At 43.0% G+C, this 20,159-nt stretch overlaps 1 protein-coding gene across 8 annotated transcripts in view; it reads right to left on the reverse strand.

Moving 5' to 3' along the window:
* Nucleotides 1–20,159, reverse strand: part of gphnb (gephyrin b) — a 432,935-nt gene that overhangs the window by 264,344 nt on the left and 148,432 nt on the right. For all 8 annotated transcript variants that reach the window (XM_041214790.1, XM_041214785.1, XM_041214786.1 and 5 more), the window contains one exon: nt 3,180–3,258. In XM_041214790.1, coding sequence (XP_041070724.1) covers nt 3,180–3,258 — 79 coding nt within the window. The remainder of the gene's footprint in view (nt 1–3,179; nt 3,259–20,159) is intronic.

A 20,159-nucleotide genomic window follows, 5' to 3' on the forward strand; every position in this document is an offset into this window, starting at 1 on the left:
TTCTTTCATGTGATGTGGGCGTCGCTGGCGAGCCCAGCATTTATTGCCCAACCAAATTGCCCTTATTCAAAGGGCATTTAAGAGTCAACTACATTGCTGTGGGTCTGGAGACACAAGTAAGCCAGACCAGGTAGGGTTAGCAGATTTCCTTCCCTAAAGGACATTAATGAAGCACGGAAAATCCATGGGACTTAATGGGGTACGTAAAGGTGATTGAGAAAAAGGAGCCCTGACTGAAGATACAACAGGTCAAGGTGTATTGTTAACTATAGCTGTGAAACCGAGTGTGAACACTGCTGTGGGTTCAGGGGAGGTGAATAAGATACATGAGAGTTATAAAGAATTCTTATCGAGAGGAAAAGTAACCTGTTATCCCTCAAATAAGAGAGCTGAACCTATAATATACTAAGAGGTAGGGGAGGCACTCAAACCCTTTTGCTGGGGAAAGGTGTAACTTTTCCCCCAGAAAGCACTTTAAAAGCCAAAGTTTTTAAAAATGGTACTGGTGGGGAGTACCTTTATACTGGGTCATTTGGAATGTGATCTAATGTCTGGGACAGTGATGGTAGGGGTTGTCCAGAAGTTTCCCTTAGACAGAGTTGACTCACTCTTGGGAAATGATTTAGCCGGAGGCAAGGTAGCAGCTTTTACCACAATTACGGAAAGCCCAAGTGAGGTTAAGGAGATGGAGCAGTGATAGGAAAAGGTCCTGTTATGATTGGAGAAGAGACATGGGATGTGGAGAAGGGCAAGACTCTTGGGTGTCGGGCTTAAAATCGGGTGATCCTGATCAGGGCATAAATAAAAGGGTGTATCATCAGGGTAATCCTGATGAGGTCATGACATTTTTTCCTGCATTGTAGCTAGGTCCTTACGACAATGCTGCTGGAATTGATCTCTCTCCAATCCTGTCGTCTAATTTGATGGGGTAGCAGTCAGCCATTAGAGGTGAAGTGGTACTTTTTTTTGTTGCTCACTTGCTCTACAAGCCTGTACGTGGTTGTATCAGAGGGGTGGATGAGTCCTATGTGCGAGCTACATGGTGCTCTTTTAATAACTCATCCTCCATAACTAGAAAGTGCATCCCCTTTTAAGAAGATGCAGACTGCTTTTAAGTAGCAGCCACCCTTTTGGATTGCTCGCCCTCCTCATTGACTAGCCGTCTATGAGGAGCACAATTAGTACTGACAGCTTGCCTACTTAGGGAAGGCAGGAGTGTAGTGGTAATGTCACTGGGCAAGTAATCCAGAGGCCCAGGCAAATGTTCTGTGAACGTGGGTTCAAATCCCACCATAGAAGTTGGGGGAATTTAAATTCAACTAATGAAGTGAATTTAGTTTAACTAAATTAATTAAATTAAATTATTTTAAAAAATCTGGAGTTGAAAGCCAGCAGTGGCCGTGAAACTATCATTGATTGCCATAAAATTCCATCTGGTTCAGTAATGTCCTTCCGGGAAGGAAATCTTTCATCCTGACCCAGTCTGGCCTACATGTAACTCTAGGCCCACAGCAATGGGGTTGGTTCTTAACTGCCCTCTGAAATGGCCTAGCAAGCCACGCTGTTCAAGAGCAATTAGGGATGGGCAACAAATGCTGGCCTTGCCAGTGACACCCACTTTTCATGAAAGAATAAAAAGAATTAAGGTTAATGAGGTCCAACCATGAATATCGATCAGGGTCGCCACTGATGTACATCGGGCGGGCAGAGCAGAACAGGTGACCCGCCCACCAGATCCACGTCCAAAGGAAAATCATCCCCTGTGTTCCAGCAGCTAGGATGCTAATGCAGTTTGGGTATTACAAATGTGAGCTAAATCCTTCAGAAGCTGAACAGGTAAATGCCACAAAGACAGTTGAAATTAAGAGTTTCAATGCATTTTGAAACAGAATGTTGTGATCCATCTAACATTTAAAATATTATCAATAATATGTTATTGATGAGCATTCAATTGATTAAATAAATAGCTTAGTAAAATAATGTTCTTAAAATCATGGCAAATAATCTGTTCACCTGACCCCCAGCAATCTTCCAATGACTGAATTTAAGATAAAGTTGGTAGGAACTCAGAGAATCTTGGGCTGATTTTTTTCCAACTCTACTAATTGCAATGCAATTTATACAAGAGTAGTAGCAGCAAAAGTGCCACTTAAAATGAAATTGCAAACAAAGTTTCATTTAATGATCTATTCACAAGCTTTCAGCATATTTTTAGCACATTTATTTTCTCTTAGATTTGGTGACACTTAATCCAAATAGGAAGTTTAATACTGCAAATACTTTCAATGGCTCTGACATTGTTCACATCACGATGAAGATAAATGACACATTCACTTTTCCAACATTCCTGAAGTTAATTACAGTCTGAACAGTTTCTTTTTGTGTCCTTAGAGAATGATGCTACAGAAAAATTGAGGTCACCTTTCCAAGTTTCTAAATACAAAGCAACTACTTGGAAAGGGTAGAGAGTATTCAGTAGAGTAGCATTTCATAGGAACATAGGACTTAGGAACAGGAGTAGGCCATTCAGCCCTTCAAACCTGCTCACCATTCAATAAGATCATAGCTGATCTGATTGTGGTCTCAACTCCACTTTGCTGTCTGCTCCCCATAACCCTTGACTATAAAAAATCTGTCTAACTCTTCCTTGAATAAATTCAATGACTCAGCTTCCACTTCTTTCTGGGGAACAGAATTCCACAGACTAACAACCCTCTGAGAGAAAACATTTCTCCTCATCTCTGTCTTACACGGTAGACCTCATTCTTAAACTATTCTAGTCCCCTGGTTCTCGTCTCTCCCACAAGTGGAAACATCCTCCTGCTATCTGTCTTATCAAATACCCTCAGGATCTTACATATTTCAATAAGATCAACTGTCATTGTTCAAAACTCCAGTGGGTATAGGCTGTTTCTTCATAAGATAAATCCCTCTTCCCAGGAATGAGTTGAGTGAACCTTCTCTAAACTACTTCTAACACAACTGTAGCTTTTTTCAAATAAGCAGACTCCAGACCCTGTACAGTTGCAGTAAAACTTCCCTACTTTTATATCACAGAATAGCTGATATTATATTGCATTAAACTTGCATTATTCTGAAGAAGATAATCATTATTCAAAGCTTGATATCTAAATGATTAAGTTGCACATGGAATTCTATCTTGGCTCTGTTATACTTACAGTGAAGGATCTTGGACCAGGTCTTTAAGGTTTATCCCACTTCTATCTTCTGCAAGGTTTCTGAAGCAGCTATCACTCACTGTAAAAGATGAACGGAAAATCACAATGAAATTTCAAAAGATTGCCTTTAGGCCAAGATTCTTTGCCTTCCTCTTTTCTGTCAACGTTTTGCTTCCCCTCCCCTGAACACAATGATTTCTTCTGGAGTACAGTCTCCTGACCACCAGTTGGCCTCCAGCTCCTCGCCAAATCACCATGGTCTTCATATTTGACCTTGGCCGGTGAGCTTCGACCGGGTGTTCAACCTCAAGAAATTTTACAGTGAGGGCCATATATATTTACATGCACTTCCAGTTTTAGTCAGGGAACTCCAGTAGTGCTGAAACAAAACTGTAGTGGGTCCTACCACCTACCCTGTTCCAGCATTAGCAGCTCACTGGCTTAACTAGATAAGCTATCAGGGAAATCTTGAATAATGAATGTAGGTCGACTGAAAAACAAATGCACCAATGCCAGGCAAATGGAGTTGAGCTACAGGTCAGGCAAAATCTAAGTGAATTGCAGTACACGCTCAAGAGGTTGAATAGCTTACTGTAGTTCCTATGGCCTTGCTTTTGCTACCTCTACAGTACCAAAATGGATTGAACCAAAGTCATGAATCACACAATGCAAATGTGACTGTGAATGCACATGATTTCTGCTTGTTCTCTTTGCCAGCTTTGATATGGACGTCGACACCATCCTCCTTAAACATCTTTCCTCAGCTGTCCAGGTCCATGGAACTGCCCGGAGGAGTTGGTTTCATCTTTACCTATCCAATTGTAACTAAAGACTGTCCAACAATAGCTTCTCTTGTTGTCCCTGTGTCTCAAGTGGTCACAAGGATCTATCCTGAGACCCCTGTCCCTTCCTCATGTAGTTGATGTTCCTTGGCGACATCAGTCGTAGAAACGAGGCCATTTTCCACTTCCAGACTCATACCACCCAGTTCCACCTCCCCATCACCTCTCTTGAATTCTCTATTGCCTCTGTGCTGTCAAAGTTGCTTGTCCAGCATCTGGCATAATAGATGAACTGCATTTTCCTCAGGCTTCAACATTGAAGAATCCTTGCCATGAACAACACCTTCCGGCTACAATCTCAGGCTGAACCAGAATCGCTCACAACATAGGCATCCTATTCAACTCCTGAGCTGCACTTCCTACTCTATATTCTCTTCAACAGCGACTTCCACTTTTGTAATATCGCTAATGTCTGTCTCTACCTCAACCTATATCCTGATGAAACACTCCTCCGTGCCTTTCTCACTCAACTATTCCAATACTTTCCAGGGCAGCCCCTTATCTCTATGCTCTGCAAATTCCAGACCTTCCAGAATTTTGCTTCCTTTATCCTGTCCCACAACAATATCTCACTTGGCTGTCACACCCTTTTTCACTGACCTACATAGGGGACTAGGGCTTAAATTAAAAATTCTCATTCTTGCACTTAAAATCCTTCCACATTGCTGCTGCTGCTGCTTGCAGCTACTCTTACAGGAGATCTGCTGTCATGGTATGTCACATTTGTCTGTCTTGTGTCATCTTCACACATCCACTGTAGCTCGTCTGCAACCGCTCTGTGACGTCCATCATCCAACTACACCCAGGTTGACCCTTCTTTCTGTCTGGTGTTCTTTCTAGTCCGCTTTACCCTCTAGAAGAGATCTCGGCAGCGTTTCGGCTCTAGTCAAATGGCTGAAATACTGACATTTACTTTTTTGGGTGTTTCTTTTTTTCCCCTGGACGTCACTATTTCTGTAATTTCCTCCAGTACGACATCACGCCCCACCCTTTCCACAAGCTCTGGTCTCTTCTGCATAATTCTCTCTTCACTTTTCAGTCCCCGTGATCCTACCTTCTAGAATTCCCACCACAAGCCCATTTGTCTGCCCAAATCTCACCCTCTTTAAAAGCCAACTTTGACCAAGCTTTTGGTCACCTCATCCAGTATCTCTTTCTTTGATTCAGGGTCTATTTTCTTGGCATAGTTTTGTGAAATGCCTTTGGGATGTTTTTCTGCAATAGTGGCAATATCATTTGAACTGCTATTTACACCTTATTTAACCATGTTCTGTACAATAATCTTGTACGTTTAGATTAGTTACTTTGCTCCAATAAAAATAAATGAACCAAATATTGGGTCCACAGCTATGATATTGTTGATGATTTGGGGATGAAATTTGTGCTTTCGAACCTCATTTCACAGCTGTTGCCACATATTTAACAGGATACTGTACAAGCTGCTCCTGAACTGCTTGGGTGTTCAAGCATGCATTTAACACTTACACCTACACAAAGAAATATTAAGAAAGTCAGATCAGTGAACACCAACAAAAACTTTATCCATGGGGGGCCACTTTGAAGCAAAACAATTCCCTTTACCCCAAATGTTTCAATCAAAGATGGACGCCCACAGTAGGCTTTCGGCCATCTTTAATTTTTTCAGCTGCTTCAGAAGATTCGTGCTGGATTCCGGGTAATATACCCGATAAAATTAATTTCATGGTTGCAGTTCAGCTACAAACTTTCTTGCACGTAGATAGACAGCTGGCCAGGAATCTCTGGAGGAAGTGCTGCATAAGACTGCATTTAACATTTTTTTGTAATGCTAAGCATTTCTCTTCTAGGTCAGTAATATCCCACTGGGGCTCTGCTACATCTAACTATGCAGCCTCAGTTTTGTTTCTGTACTATTCTAATTTTTTTTTAAGAAAACTGCTGCATTTGGCTTCTGAAATTTTTGAACATTATTCTGTGAAGCACCACTTAACTATCATTCTCACTTTATCCTATCTACCTTAATTGTAATGCTGAGGGCAAAATGCTTCCCAAAGGCAGAGCTCCCGAGTTTGTTTGTAATCGTTAAACAGAGGGGGCTGCGCTGGCTCGAGCACATCTGCAGGATGGCCACACACCCGAGAACCTTCTGCAAGATGAGGCAGCCCGAACCACAAAGCTTCGCTTTAAGGATGCTTGCCAGCATGAAGCAACGCACTGAGACATCGATCAACTCGCCTGGGAGTCATTAGCTGGTGACGGAGGAAAATAGCGACACCTCCGGCGGGCTGGGTGCGTACCACCAGTGGCTACAGCGGCTTGGCAACAGACCCTAACGCCAAAAACAGCAACGCAAAACCACACTTGGTAGCTTCGTGTGTGGCACTTGTGGTAGAACCTGCCTCTCAAGGATTGGCCTCTAATCATCAGCAAAGGTATGAAAACACCCCATCAGAAATGGAATTGTTTGCTGCACATCAGCGTTCGTAGATGGAAGGACGCTGCAGACAAAGCAGGACAAATATGTCTAAATTGAGAAACTAATTTTGTTGTTTCAAGTTCAGTAGTCTTTCAAGGACTGTTGCGCTCAAATACTTTTGGCAATGTTCCATCTATTTCACAGTGGTGTTATACTACCCCTTTCAAATCAACATGAAGTTGCCTCTGATGCACATCAACCTAAGGGTGGACATGAGATTCAGGATTCCAAGACGATCCAACTCTTCAATGTAATGCAGCCAAATGGTGATGTTAATAAATAGTAAGTAGTCTACTATTAACTCTATTTCAGTGTCAAACCCCATTTAAAAATATACAAAATGCTTCAAATGGTAAACTCTCACATAGCTCCAGTTAGATAGATAGAGTCACACTGATGGAAACATTACTACTTCCCTGCCTGTCCTCTCTCGGAGAAGGGCATGGGAACTACACAGGTAGAAAATAAGCACACCACAAAAATAGTCTTTCTGACAAAGTACCATGTTTTGCAATTGCCTTAAAAGGCTGACATTAGAACATAAGATATAGGAGTTTGGAGTCGGTCATTGGGTTCTTTGAACCTGCTCTACTTTTGAGCAAGATCATGGTTGATCTTCTACCTCAACTTCACCTTCCCAAAGTATCCCCATATCCCTTAATATTCCAAAATCTGTCAACCTTTGTCTTGCTTTCACTCAATCACTGAGCATCCACAGCTCTCTGGGAGTAGAGAATTAAAAAAAGATTCACCGACCTTCGAGTGAAGGAATTTCTCATCTCAGTCCTATAAATGGCCACTACTTTAACCTGAGACAGCGACCCCTGTGTTCAACATTCCCCAGTCAGGGGAATCATTCTCTCAGCACCTAACCGTCAAGCCCCCTTTAATATTTGATATGTTTAACTGCGATCATCTCTCATCCTTCTAAACTCCGGGGAATATAGGCCTAGTCGACTCAATCGCTCCTCATACACAATCCCCTCATCCCAGGCACCAGTCCAGCGAACCTTTGTTATACTGCCTCTGGAACATGTATGGCCTTCCTTAAGTTGGAGACCAAAACTGCACACACTGCTCCAGGTGTGGCTTCACCAATACCCAGTATAACTGTAGTAAGACTTCTTTGCTCTATGACTAAAGTCCTTTTTTAACAAAAGCTAACATACCATTTGCCTTGCTAACTGCTTGCTCTGTGCTTTCTGTGCAAGGACCCCCAAGTCCCTTTGAGTGCAGCCAGTCTCTTGCCATTCAAAAAATATTCCGCTTTTTAAAATCTTTCCTACCAAAGTGGATAACTTCACACTTAGTTACTTTGTATTCCATCTGCTACATTCTTGCTCACTCGCTGGGCTGAATTTTACCTGTCCCCGCCGACCGTGTTTCCTGCAGGGGGAAGGGCCAAGTAAAATGGGGCGGCTGCCCAACCCACCTCCTTCCCACCCATCCCCAAACTCTCCCCCATAATACAATGGTGGGCGGGTGGCTAAAATCGGCAGCCTTCCCGCCATATTGAAATTTAATAATTAAACGTTTGTGGGCAGCAGGGTGGGAGCGGGAAGCCTGTTTTTTAAACTTAAAATGTTTAAAGGACGGGAAGGAAGGGCGGGGGTCACTCCTTGGGGGCTGTCCTTGGGCGACTGCAGGGCAGCACCCACCCCTCCTTCCTACCCGCTCCTGGCCTTAAACCCACACCCTGACCCTTTACCTAGCCTACCCACACCATCCTGGCCATCCTCTGCTGTTTAATTAGATAGTGATTTTCAAATTACCGCATCCTTAATAATAATTCCAGCATTTTGCCTATTATTGATACAAGGCAAACTGGGCTATATGACAACCTCCTTTCTTAAATAGCGAGGTTATGTTTGCTACCTCCCAATCCCTGGAAGTCTCCTAGAATCAAAGGAATTCTGGGAGGAATTTCTTTTTATCCACTTATGGGATTTGAGTGTCAACGCATTTATTGCCCATCTCTAATTTCCCATGTTCAGAGGGCATTTAAGAATCAACCACATTGCTGTGGGTCTGGAGTCACATGTAGGCCAGGCCAGGTAAGGATGGTTGATTTCCTTTCCTAAAGAACATTAAAAAAGGTGGGTTTTTATGACAATCGACAATGGTTTCATGGTAATCATCAGACTTAAATTCCAGATATTTATTGAATTCAACTTCCACCATTTGCCATGGTGGGATTCGAACCCAGGTCTCCCAGAGCATTACCCTGGGTGTCTGGATTATTAGTCCAGTGACGATACCACAATGTCACTGCCTCCCCTGAGAAATTCAGAAATACATAAAATAATAAGATAACTGAAAAGAGCTTCAGTGGAATGATACAGGGAGAATGACAAAAGCAAAGTTCAAATGCAAACGTTACCTAAACCCCAAAGTTGCTTTATGGTTTTGCAGTTCAACCAACAATTAAAAGCAAATTATTATCAATAATACACTGAGCATGGTGACAAGATAGGAGATGCCAATCATGGCAACCAGTGTGAATCAAAAAATAGATACTGCAGCGTTAAGATCATTATTCTCTGCAGTAGTTTTTACACTGAAAAGTTGAACTGTAATACAGCATGGAATGGCTGAGTGGGTTGTACCAATGTTAAACTGAAATCACCTTTGATTTTCTAGTACCACCAACACAGCCTGTCATAATTTGTACTGGATGAGCTGTGGGCCAAATTTGACCGCAAGCTGAATTATTACTGTATGTTTGGCACCAAAGTGGATTAAATAATTATTTATTGGTCTACCCACCACCCCTACCCTCCCTGCTTCATCAGTTGAGGAGCGACAAGTCATCACTGTACAGCACAGCATCAATCTTGGAATGAAAAAAAGAGATCTGTATTTAGTTTCAGGCAAAGGTTTGTATGAGATAGGGAGGTGGCCTACATTACAACGGTGACTACACTTCAGAAGAACTTCATTGGCCATTAAGTACTGTGAGACATCCTGAGGTCATGAAAGGCGCTACATAAATGCAAGTCAGCCTGCCTTCCTTTCTTTCTTCAGCATTGGATCGAGGGTGTGCTGCACTGTTTGAGGTGTTGTTTTTCAGCTGAGACATTAAATATAGATCCCACTTGTCCTCACAGGTGGATGTAAAAGATCCCAAGGCGCATTTCAGGGAAGAGCAGGGAAATTCTCCTTGGTGTCCCGGCCAATATTTAACCCTCAACCAACATCACTAAGAAACAGGTTAGCGTATCTAGATGTCATCATATTTCTGTTTGTGCGAACTTGCTGTGCTCAAATTGGCTGCCACATTCCCTATATTACAACAATGATAACACTTCAAAAGTATCTGATTGTATGTTAAGTTTTTTTGAGGTTTCCCAACATCTTGAAAAGCACTAGGTAACTGCAAGTTCATTTGTCATTTTTAGGTGGCTGGAGGGGCAGATGATTTAACAATTTTGCTTTCATTTTTGTTCTTTTTTCTCAGGGCTATAATATTAATTTTAAACCACAGTATTAGAATTAATTACGTTTTGCGTGACACACAAGTAACAAGCAAGGTGAATTTGAAAACTATCACTGCACCACCCACAAGTATAGGTGGTACTACAGGAAATATAATAATGTGCCCTGAAGGGCAAAGTGACCAAGAAAGCTTTCCATGAAAAGCTCAATGGTGCACACACATCAACTTTATTCAGTTCTACCATTATAAAATATTAGTTTCAAAGCATAGGTAACTCTTTTTTTATTTATTCATTCTTGGGATATAGATGTTGGCCGTGATCAGCCAAGGTTAGCCTCCAAGGAGTGACCCCCACCCTTCTTCCCCTGCCCTTTAAACATTTAAGTTTAAAAAACAGGCTTCCCGCTCTCACCCTGCTGCCCACACCAAATGTTTTATGGCGTGGGCAGCGTATCATTCACTTCAATTTGGCGGGAAGGCTGCCAATTTCAGCCGCTCACCCACCGCCACATTTATTGCCTATCTCTAATTGCCCTTGAGAAGGTGGTGAGCAGCCTTCCTGAAACGCTGCAGACCGTGAGGTGTAGGTACACCCACAGTGCTGTTAGAGGATTCTGACCCAGCAACAGTGAAGGAACGGCCGATATATTTCCAAGTCAGGATGGTATATGGTTTGGAGGGGAACTTGCAGGTGGTGGTGTTCCCATGTATCTGCTGCCCTTGTCCTTCTAAGTGGTAAAGGTCGCGGGTTTGGAAGGTGCTGTCAAAGGAGCCCTGGTGAGTCACTGCAGTGGACCTGGCAGATGGTACACACCACTGCCATTGTGCGTCGTTGGTGGATAGGGTGCCAATCAAGCAGGCTGCTCTTCAGAAATTATTCAAAGATCACAAAGAAAATCTTCATTCTTTTAGTTTGAGCAATTTTTAGGCAAAAGAGGGAATGAATAAACCAGGAGAAAAGTGCTGTCAAACATAACACTGTAATTGCCGTTTCTGTCTGCTGTGGCGACCCATGGGTAACAGATTTTCTGACATGCTTCAATTTGAAAAGAGAAAGTCAAAAATGCAGGCATATCACACCATCCTTAACCCATAACATTCAACAGTGAACAAGCTAACACAAAATTGCTTTTAGTTACTCTATAATGCTACATGTATTTGTTTTTTTAAAAAAATTGCAACAGCATAGGTAATGTAGCAGAAATGTAGTTAAATAAGTTTTCTTCTTTAGGAAGGACGTGAAAGCTTTGGAAATGGTACAGAAGAGATTTACTAGAATGGTTCCAGGAATGAAGGATTACAGCTACGTGGGTAGACTGTAAAAGCTGAGGTTGTTCTCCTTGGATCAAAGAAAGCTAAGAGGAGATTTGATTACTTTATTCTTTAATGGGATGTGGGCGCCACTGGCAAGGCCAGTATTTGGTGCCCATCCCTAACTGCCCTTGAACTCTGTGGCTTGCTAGGCCATTTCAGAGGGCAGTTAAGAGTCAACCATATTGCTGTGCGTCCAGAGTCACACACAGGCCAGGACAGGTAAGGCAGGCAGATTTCCTCCCCTAAATGGCATTAGTGAATCAGCCGGGTTTTCAACAACAATCAATGATAGTTGTCATGGTCACCATTACTGAGATTAGCTTTATATTCCAGATTTATTAATTGAATTTAAATTCCACCAGCTCCTATGCTGGGATTCGAGCCTGAGTCCCCATAGTATTAGCCTGGACCTCTTGATTACTCGTCCAGTGACATTATCATTACCCCACCATCTCCCCCCAAGGGCGAGGTGTTTAAGTGTTTAGATAGAGTAAATAAAGAATAATTGTTTCCAATGGATAATGAGTTGATAACCACATTAAGGTGATTGGCATAAGAATTAGAGGTGCATCAGGATAAACTTTTCTATGCAATAAGTGGTTAGGATTTACAAGGCATTGTCAGATAGGGTGATAGATACAGATCCCCTTCAAAAGGGGAATTGGATAAGTACTTGAGGGGGTAAAAAGTTACAAAGAAATGAGGGCAGAGCAAAAGACTGGGACTAACTGGATCGTTCTTCAGAAGAGCCAGCATGCAGCCGATGGACTAAATGTCCTCCTTCTAGCTGTACTATTTGATTATTCTATGATTCCTAACTGAAATTTTTAATGTGAACAGATAAAATGCCATTTGATTTATTTCTTATGGCTAAGAACAAATATAGAAGAAAATAAGAAAAAGTATAGCAGCTTTTACATTCTTCAGATGAAAAGTTCATTTGTCTTTTGTGGTGATGGTGATGGTGAAGGAATCATGCTGAGCAGAACACCAGGATAACCTGTGTTCTTCAAATCATGCCACGTGGCCTTTAGCATCCACACTAACAGATAATAAGGCTTTAGTTTTACATCTGACCTGAAAGACTGATTCTTCAACAAAAGAGCACTTGCTCAGTATACACAGAGATGTCAACAGCAATTTGCATCTACACAGCACTATTAATGCAGAAAAATATCACAGAGCACGTCAAAGAAACAGAAACAAACATTAATAGATTCCGAGGCAAAGAAGGAAAGGTGACCAAAATGTTGGATAATAAAGATGGGACTTAAAAGGGAGAGATGGAAGTGGAAGTATCTAGTGGTTTTGGGACAGGATTCCAGGGTGAGGGCCTGTTTCTGAAGACACAGCCACCAATCGTGAGAAAATTGTAGGGGAATGTAGAAGAGACCAGCATGATAGAAAGAGAAAGGCGTAGATGAGGGTTTCAATAGTCGATGAGTTGAGGTGATGTGGAGACAGGTGGTGTTACAGGAGTGGACATGGGCAGACTTTGTGACGGAGAGGTTATGCAGTCGGGAGCTCAGTTCAAGGTTGAAAAGGACATTAACACTACCAACAATCTGCTTGACTCCGAGATAGTGGGCAGAGTGGAACTGATGACAAGGGTCTGAAATTTGAGTTGGGGGTGAGGGAGTGGCTGTGCTGAAGATAATGGCTTTCATCTTTCCAATATTTGCCTGGAGGAAACTGCAGCTCATCTGAGGTTGGATACAGAATGTGGGAGGGTCAAGAGAGATGGTGGAGAGATTGAACTGGGTATTGTTAGTGTATACTTTTTAAAAATTCATTTATGGGATGTGGGCATTGCTGGCTTTGTCAGCATTTATTGCCCATCCCTAATTGCCCTTGAGAAGGTGGTGGTGAGCTACCTTCTTGAACCACTGCAGTCCATGTGGTGTAGGTACATCCACAGTACTCCTAGGGAGGGAGTTCCTGGATTTTGACCCAGCTGACCCCAGTGTCAACGGAAGCTCAGAAATTTCTTCAATAAACCTCTCCCTCCTCATTTAACTCACTTCTGACCCTAGCTCTTATATTAAGCTTTTGGTCATCCATCCAAATATATCTTTATGTGACTTGGAGTTCAAATTTTGTTTGATAATACTCCCGTGAAGTGTCCTGGGACATTTTTACTATGTTAAAATCACTTTATAAATGCAAGTTGCTGTTGCTGTAAATGAGAAAGACAAGGGCCAGGGATAGATCCTTGGTGAATTCCTGACATGTTAGGTGTGGTGGGGTGGGAGCGGTGGGAAGCGAAGCCATTGTAAAAGCCAAATTTGATTGGCAGTTCAAATGGCCAATCTTCTGGCATGACGAAGAGGAATGGGGTCAAGCCTCTGACTTTCTGTGCATCTAAGAAATAAGTGAATGAAGGAGCACACATTCGAAGAGTACCTGCACGACCTGGTAAGGGGACCAGGTCTAAAAAGAGAACAATCTCTTAAGTAGAAGGCCAAGTAGTTTCAGAGTGTCATCTGGTCACAACAGGGACTTCCGGATTTTCGAAGTTCTTTTTAATTTATTTGTTCATGGGATGCAGGCATTGCTGGTGAGACCAGCATGAATTGCCCATCCCTAAATGCTCTTGAGAATTTGGAAATAGTGTTACAAAATATAATTCAAGAAACTTAAGATTTATCATAAAATGTTATCCTATCTGAGCAATCAGTTTGTAAAATAAATTGGTCTGTAGATTTATAATTAGCTTTGGCTCATTCACACTGCTTCTTGGAAGATTGGGGAGGCACATGCAAAATCATAAAACGAGGGGTTATGGCACCAGGTCACGCTATCATAGTGCTCTAGATAATGGGCAGCAAATGTAGACTTCTGATTTTGGGGGGTGTGAAATGCAATTACAAGTGAGACTGCTGAAGCTGAACCAAAAGAATATCTAGTAAAGCATTCAACTTATGCAGTTGCTCTAACTGGACAGAGTACTGTTTCCTGACCATAATACAACTTGCAAGACACCTGTAGAGAAAAGGAATCACATGTATACATCTCCAAACCTCTCTATATAAATATTTAAAAAATGAAGGTGTTGGTATGTCAACCACTCTGAATACCCATCTCTTTAGGTCTCTAACATGTACACAGGAACAAACATCGCTCTAAGCAGATTCATCCCTATGAGGTTCCAGAATAAACCATGTTACTCATCAAAGCAAACTGGATGGATTGAAAATCAGTTTGTAGCTTCCGCCTTGCTTCTTTCAAACTGTTGACAATTCAATTGAATTAAGAAGCAGTTACATAGGAGATATGTAAAGTGCATAAGGTCGGTATTTTTTTCAAAAAAGTTTCAACTTGGAATCAACATGCACCAATCAGATTTGTGCAATTTTAAAAATACTTGTAATGATGATAGGGAGTTTTGGAAAAGGTTAAGCAAATAAAAAACAGTGGCTTTACAGATTGCTTTGAGTTATTAAACTTACATACATCTTAATACTTCAAGAAACTCCAGTGTGTGCATAATTATATTGGTCAATGAACTTGATAGGTTCGACGGAGCCTTTTCTCAATAAATATGAAATTAGTTTAAAAGATACAATTAAACACAAAATGATGTAGCTGTGAATTGAGCATAGCTTGGATGGTTACCAACTGAAGGTCCATTAGCACGGTTGTTTTACCTCTTTTGCTCTTGCATAGAGACACCCAAATAATCCATATAATAATAAAACAGCTTTTTTAAACAACTGGAATGAAGTAACTGAATGGTGGAGGCATCAATAATCTGAATTATGGCAATGAATTACCACAGGTCTAATTCCAAGTGAAAGTATTTTGCATGACCCCAGAGAGTGGCAAGGAAGGGCTGTTAGGTTCAAAAGATAATACTGAAGTACAACAATAGAAAGGTACTGATGAAAGTGAAAACAAATAGAAACCAGAAGTTGAATTGTGTCAAATTGGAGTGCATTAGCAAATTTATATGCCCAGGGAAGTAATATAAATGACAAAAGTGATACAACAAATGAGAAGGATGGAACACTGTACTGCAGAAAAGCTATTAGAAAACTATGGAAGGGTCAGAGCCAGGCAGAAAATAATTCTCACAGTTATCGTAAATGCATCTCCCTAAAGTAACAATGATTTAATGAGCCCGAAACACGAAGTAAGAATATAGATGCCAAAAATATCTGAAATATAATGTCTCAGATACATTGTTAGAGTAGTAGGTTAGAATAAAGATAGAGGAAAGCCTTACATTTAGATAGGACCTGATCACATCTCTCAGATTTGTGTCCAAGTATTTCACACACAATGAATTAGTATGAAATACAATGACTTTTGACATGACAGCAAGCAAAGCAGCCCTATGCTTATCTAAAACAAAAACAAAAACAGAATTACCTGGAAAAACTCAGCAGGTCTGGCAGCATCGGCGGAGAAGAAAAGAGTTGACGTTTCAAGTCCTCATGACCCTTCAACAGAACTTGAGTTCGAGTCCAAGAAAGAGTTGAAATATAAGCTGGTTTAAGGTGTGTGTGTGGGGGGCGGAGAGAGAGAGAGAGAAGTGGAGTGGGGGTGTGGTTGTAGGGACAAACAAGCAGTGAAAGAAGCAGATCATCAAAAGATGTCAACAACAATAGTACAAAAGAACACATAGGTGTTAAAGTTAAAGTTGGTGATATTATCTAAACGAATGTGCTAATTAAGAATGGATGGTAGGGCACTCAAGGTATTGCTCCAGTGGGGGCGGGGAGACCATAAAATATTTAAAAAAAAAAAAAAATTTTTAAAGAATAATGGAAATAGGTGGGAAAAGGAAAATCTTTATAAATTTATTGGAAAAAAAGGAAGGGGGAAACAGAAAGGGGGTGGGGATGGGGGAGGGAGCTCACGACCTAAAGTTGTTGAATTCATTATTCAGTCCAGAAGGCTGTAAAGTGCCTAGTCGGAAGATGAGGTGCTGTTCCTCCAGTTTGCATTGGGCTTCACTGGAAGAATGCAGCAAGCCAAGGACAGACATGTGGGCAAGAGAGCAGGGTGGAGTGTTAAAATGGCAAGCGACAGGGAGGTTTGGGTCATTCTTGCGGACAGACTGCAGGCGTTCTGCAAAGCGGTCGCCCAGTTTACGTTTGGTCTCTCCAATGTAGAGGAGACCACATTGGGAGCAACGAATGCAGTAGACTAAGTTGGGGGAAATGCAAGTGAAATGCTGCTTCATTTGAAAGGAGTGTTTGGGTCCTTGGACGGTGAGGAGAGAGGAAGTGAAGGGGCAGGTGTTGCATCTTTTGCGTGGGCATGGGGTGGTGCCATAGGAGGGGGTTGAGGAGTAGGGGGTGATGGAGGAGTGGACCAGGGTGTCCCGGAGGGAGCGATCCCTACGGAATGCCGATAGGGGGGGTGAAGGGAAGACGTGTTTGGTGGTGGCATCATGCTGGAGTTGGCGGAAATGGCAGAGGATGATCCTTTGAATGCGGAGGCTGGTGGGGTGATAAGTGAGGACAAGGGGGACCCTATCATGTTTCTGGGAGGGAGGAGAAGGCGTGAGGGCGGATGCGCGGGAGATGGGCCGGACACGGTTGAGGGCCCTGTCAACGACCGTGGGTGGAAAACCTCGGTTAAGGAAGAAGGAGGACATGTCAGAGGAACTGTTTTTGAAGGTAGCATCATCGGAACAGATGCGACGGAGGCGAAGGAACTGAGAGAATGGGATGGAGTCTTTACAGGAAGCGGGGTGTGAGGAGCTGTAGTCGAGATAGCTGTGGGAGTCGGTGGGTTTGTAATGGATATTGGTGGACAGTCTATCACCAGAGATTGAGACAGAGAGGTCAAGGAAGGGAAGGGAAGTGTCAGAGATGGACCACGTGAAAATGATGGAGGGGTGGAGATTGGAAGCAAAATTAATAAATTTTTCCAAGTCCCGACGAGAGCATGAAGCGGCACCGAAGTAATCATCGATGTACCGGAGAAAGAGTTGTGGAAGGGGGCCGGAGTAGGACTGCAACAAGGAATGTTCCACATACCCCATAAAGAGACAGGCATAGCTGGGGCCCATGTGGGTACCCATAGCCACACCTTTTATTTGGAGGAAGTGAGAGGAGTTGAAGGAGAAATTGTTCAGTGTGAGAACAAGTTCAGCCAGACGGAGGAGAGTAGTGGTGGATGGGGATTGTTCGGGCCTCTGTTCGAGGAAGAAGCTAAGGGCCCTCAGACCATCCTGGTGGGGGATGGAGGTGTAGAGGGATTGGACGTCCATGGTGAAGATCATTTCTCGTTATCTTGACTCCCTTCTCTCTCCCCTTGTCCAGTCCCTTCGCAGCTACATCCGTGATTCCTCTGACACCTTACGTCACATCAACAATTTCCAGTTCCCTGGCCCCAACCGCTTCCTCTTCACCATGGACGTCCAATCCCTCTACACCTCCATCCCCCACCAGGATGGTCTGAGGGCCCTTAGCTTCTTCCTTGAACAGAGGCCCGAACAATCCCCATCCACCACTACTCTCCTCCGTCTGGCTGAACCTGTTCTCACGCTGAAAAATTTCTCCTTCAACTCCTCTCACTTCCTCCAAATAAAAGGTGTGGCTATGGGTACCCGCATGGGCCCCAGCTATGCCTGTCTCTTTATGGGGTGTGTGGAACATTCCTTGTTCCAGTCCTACTCCGGCCCCCTTCCACAACTCTTTCTCTGGTACATCGATGATTACTTCGGTGCCGCTTCATGCTCTCGTCGGGACTTGGAAAAATTTATTAATTTTGCTTCCAATCTCCACCCCCTCCATCATTTTCACGTGGTCCATCTCTGACACTTCCCTTCCCTTCCTTGACCTCTCTGTCTCAATCTCTGGTGATAGACTGTCCACCAATATCTATTTCAAACCCACCGACTCCCACAGCTATCTCGACCACAGCTCCTCACACCCCGCTTCCTGTAAGGACTCCATCCCATTCTCTCAGTTCCTTCGCCTCCGTCGCATCTGTTCCGATGATGCTACCTTCAAAAACAGTTCCTCTGACATGTCCTCCTTCTTCCTTAACCGAGGTTTTCCACCCACGGTCGTTGACAGGGCCCTCAACCGTGTCCGGCCCATCTCCCGCGCCTCCGTCCTCACGCCTTCTCCTCCCTCCCAGAAACATGATAGGGTCCCCCTTGTCCTCACTTATCACCCCACCAGCCTCCGCATTCAAAGGATCATCCTCTGCCATTTCCGCCAACTCCAGCATGATGCCACCACCAAACACGTCTTCCTTTCACCCCCCCATTGGCATTCCGTAGGGATCGCTCCCTCCGGGACACCCTGGTCCACTCCTCCATCACCCCCTACTCCTCAACCCCCTCCTATGGCACCACCCCATGCCCACGCAAAAGATGCAATACCTGCCCCTTCACTTCCTCTCTCCTCACCGTCCAAGGACCCAAACACTCCTTTCAAATGAAGCAGCATTTCACTTGCATTTCCCCCAACTTAGTCTACTGCATTCGTTGCTCCCAATGTGGTCTCCTCTACATTGGAGAGACCAAACGTAAACTGGGCGACCGCTTTGCAGAACGCCTGCAGTCTGTCCGCAAGAATGACCCAAACCTCCCTGTCGCTTGCCATTTTAACACTCCACCCTGCTCTCTTGCCCACATGTCTGTCCTTGGCTTGCTGCATTGTTCCAGTGAAGCCCAACGCAAACTGGAGGAACAACACCTCATCTTCCGACTAGGCACTTTACAGCCTTCCGGATTGAATACTGAATTCAACAACTTTAGGTCGTGAGCTCCCTCCCCCATCCCCACCCCCTTTCTGTTTCCCCCTTCCTTTTCTTTCCAATAAAGTATAAAGATTTTCCTTTTCCCACCTATTTCCATTATTTTTTAAAAAAAAATTTTTTTAAAAATTTAAAAAAAAAATTTTTAAGAAAAAATCTTTTATGCTCTCCCCACCCCCACTAGAGCTATACTTGAGTGCCCTACCATCCATTCTTAATTAGCACATTCGTTTAGATAATATCACCAACTTTAACTTTAACACCTATGTGTTCTATTGTACTATTGTCGTTGACATCTTTTGATGATCTGCTTCTATCACTGCTTGTTTGTCCCTACAACCACACACCCCCCCCCCCCCTCCACCTCTTGTCTCTCTATCTCTCCGCCCCCCTCACACACACCTTAAACCAGCTTATATTTCAACTCTTTCTTGGACTCGAACGCAAGTTCTGTCGAAGGGTCATGAGGACTCGAAACGTCAACTCTTTTCTTCTCCGCTGATGCTGCCAGACCTGCTGAGTTTTTCCAGGTAATTCTGTTTTTGTTCATTGAACTGAAGTATGCTGTTCAAAAATAAGGTGTAAAGCACCATGATATAAAGCAACTCTCTACCTTAGAGATAAAAACAAGATGCCATAGCATTGTCACTTCCTCAGTTGAAAACATATTTCTACAGTTTATTGAAACCAATATTCCATGATTTGTAAGAACATAGTCAATATTAAAATTAAAAAAAAAACCCACTAGAGCTATACCTTGAGTGCCCTACCATCCATTCTTAATTAGCACATTCGTTTAGATAATATCACCAACTTTAATTTTAACACCTATGTGTTCTATTGTACTATTGTCGTTGACATCTTTTGATGATCTGCTTCTATCACTGCTTGTTTGTCCCTACAACCACACACCCCCACCCCCCCCTCCACCTCTTTGTCTCTCTATCTCTCCGCCCCCCACACACACACCTTAAACCAGCTTATATTTCAACTCTTTCTTGGACTCGAACGCAAGTTCTGTCGAAGGGTCATGAGGACTCGAAACGTCAACTCTTTTCTTCTCCGCCGATGCTGCCAGACCTGCTGAGTTTTTTCCAGGTAATTCTGTTTTTGTTATAGTCAATATTGAGTTCCTTGAGGGCATCAATTTTTAACACCATTTTCCTTTCCAAAAGTAACAGCTAAAAGTATTCTGATAATATCTTCCTTTT

Source organism: Carcharodon carcharias, chromosome 20 (genome assembly GCF_017639515.1).
Source record: "Carcharodon carcharias isolate sCarCar2 chromosome 20, sCarCar2.pri, whole genome shotgun sequence".
In the NCBI taxonomy this organism is placed as follows: domain Eukaryota; kingdom Metazoa; phylum Chordata; class Chondrichthyes; order Lamniformes; family Lamnidae; genus Carcharodon; species Carcharodon carcharias.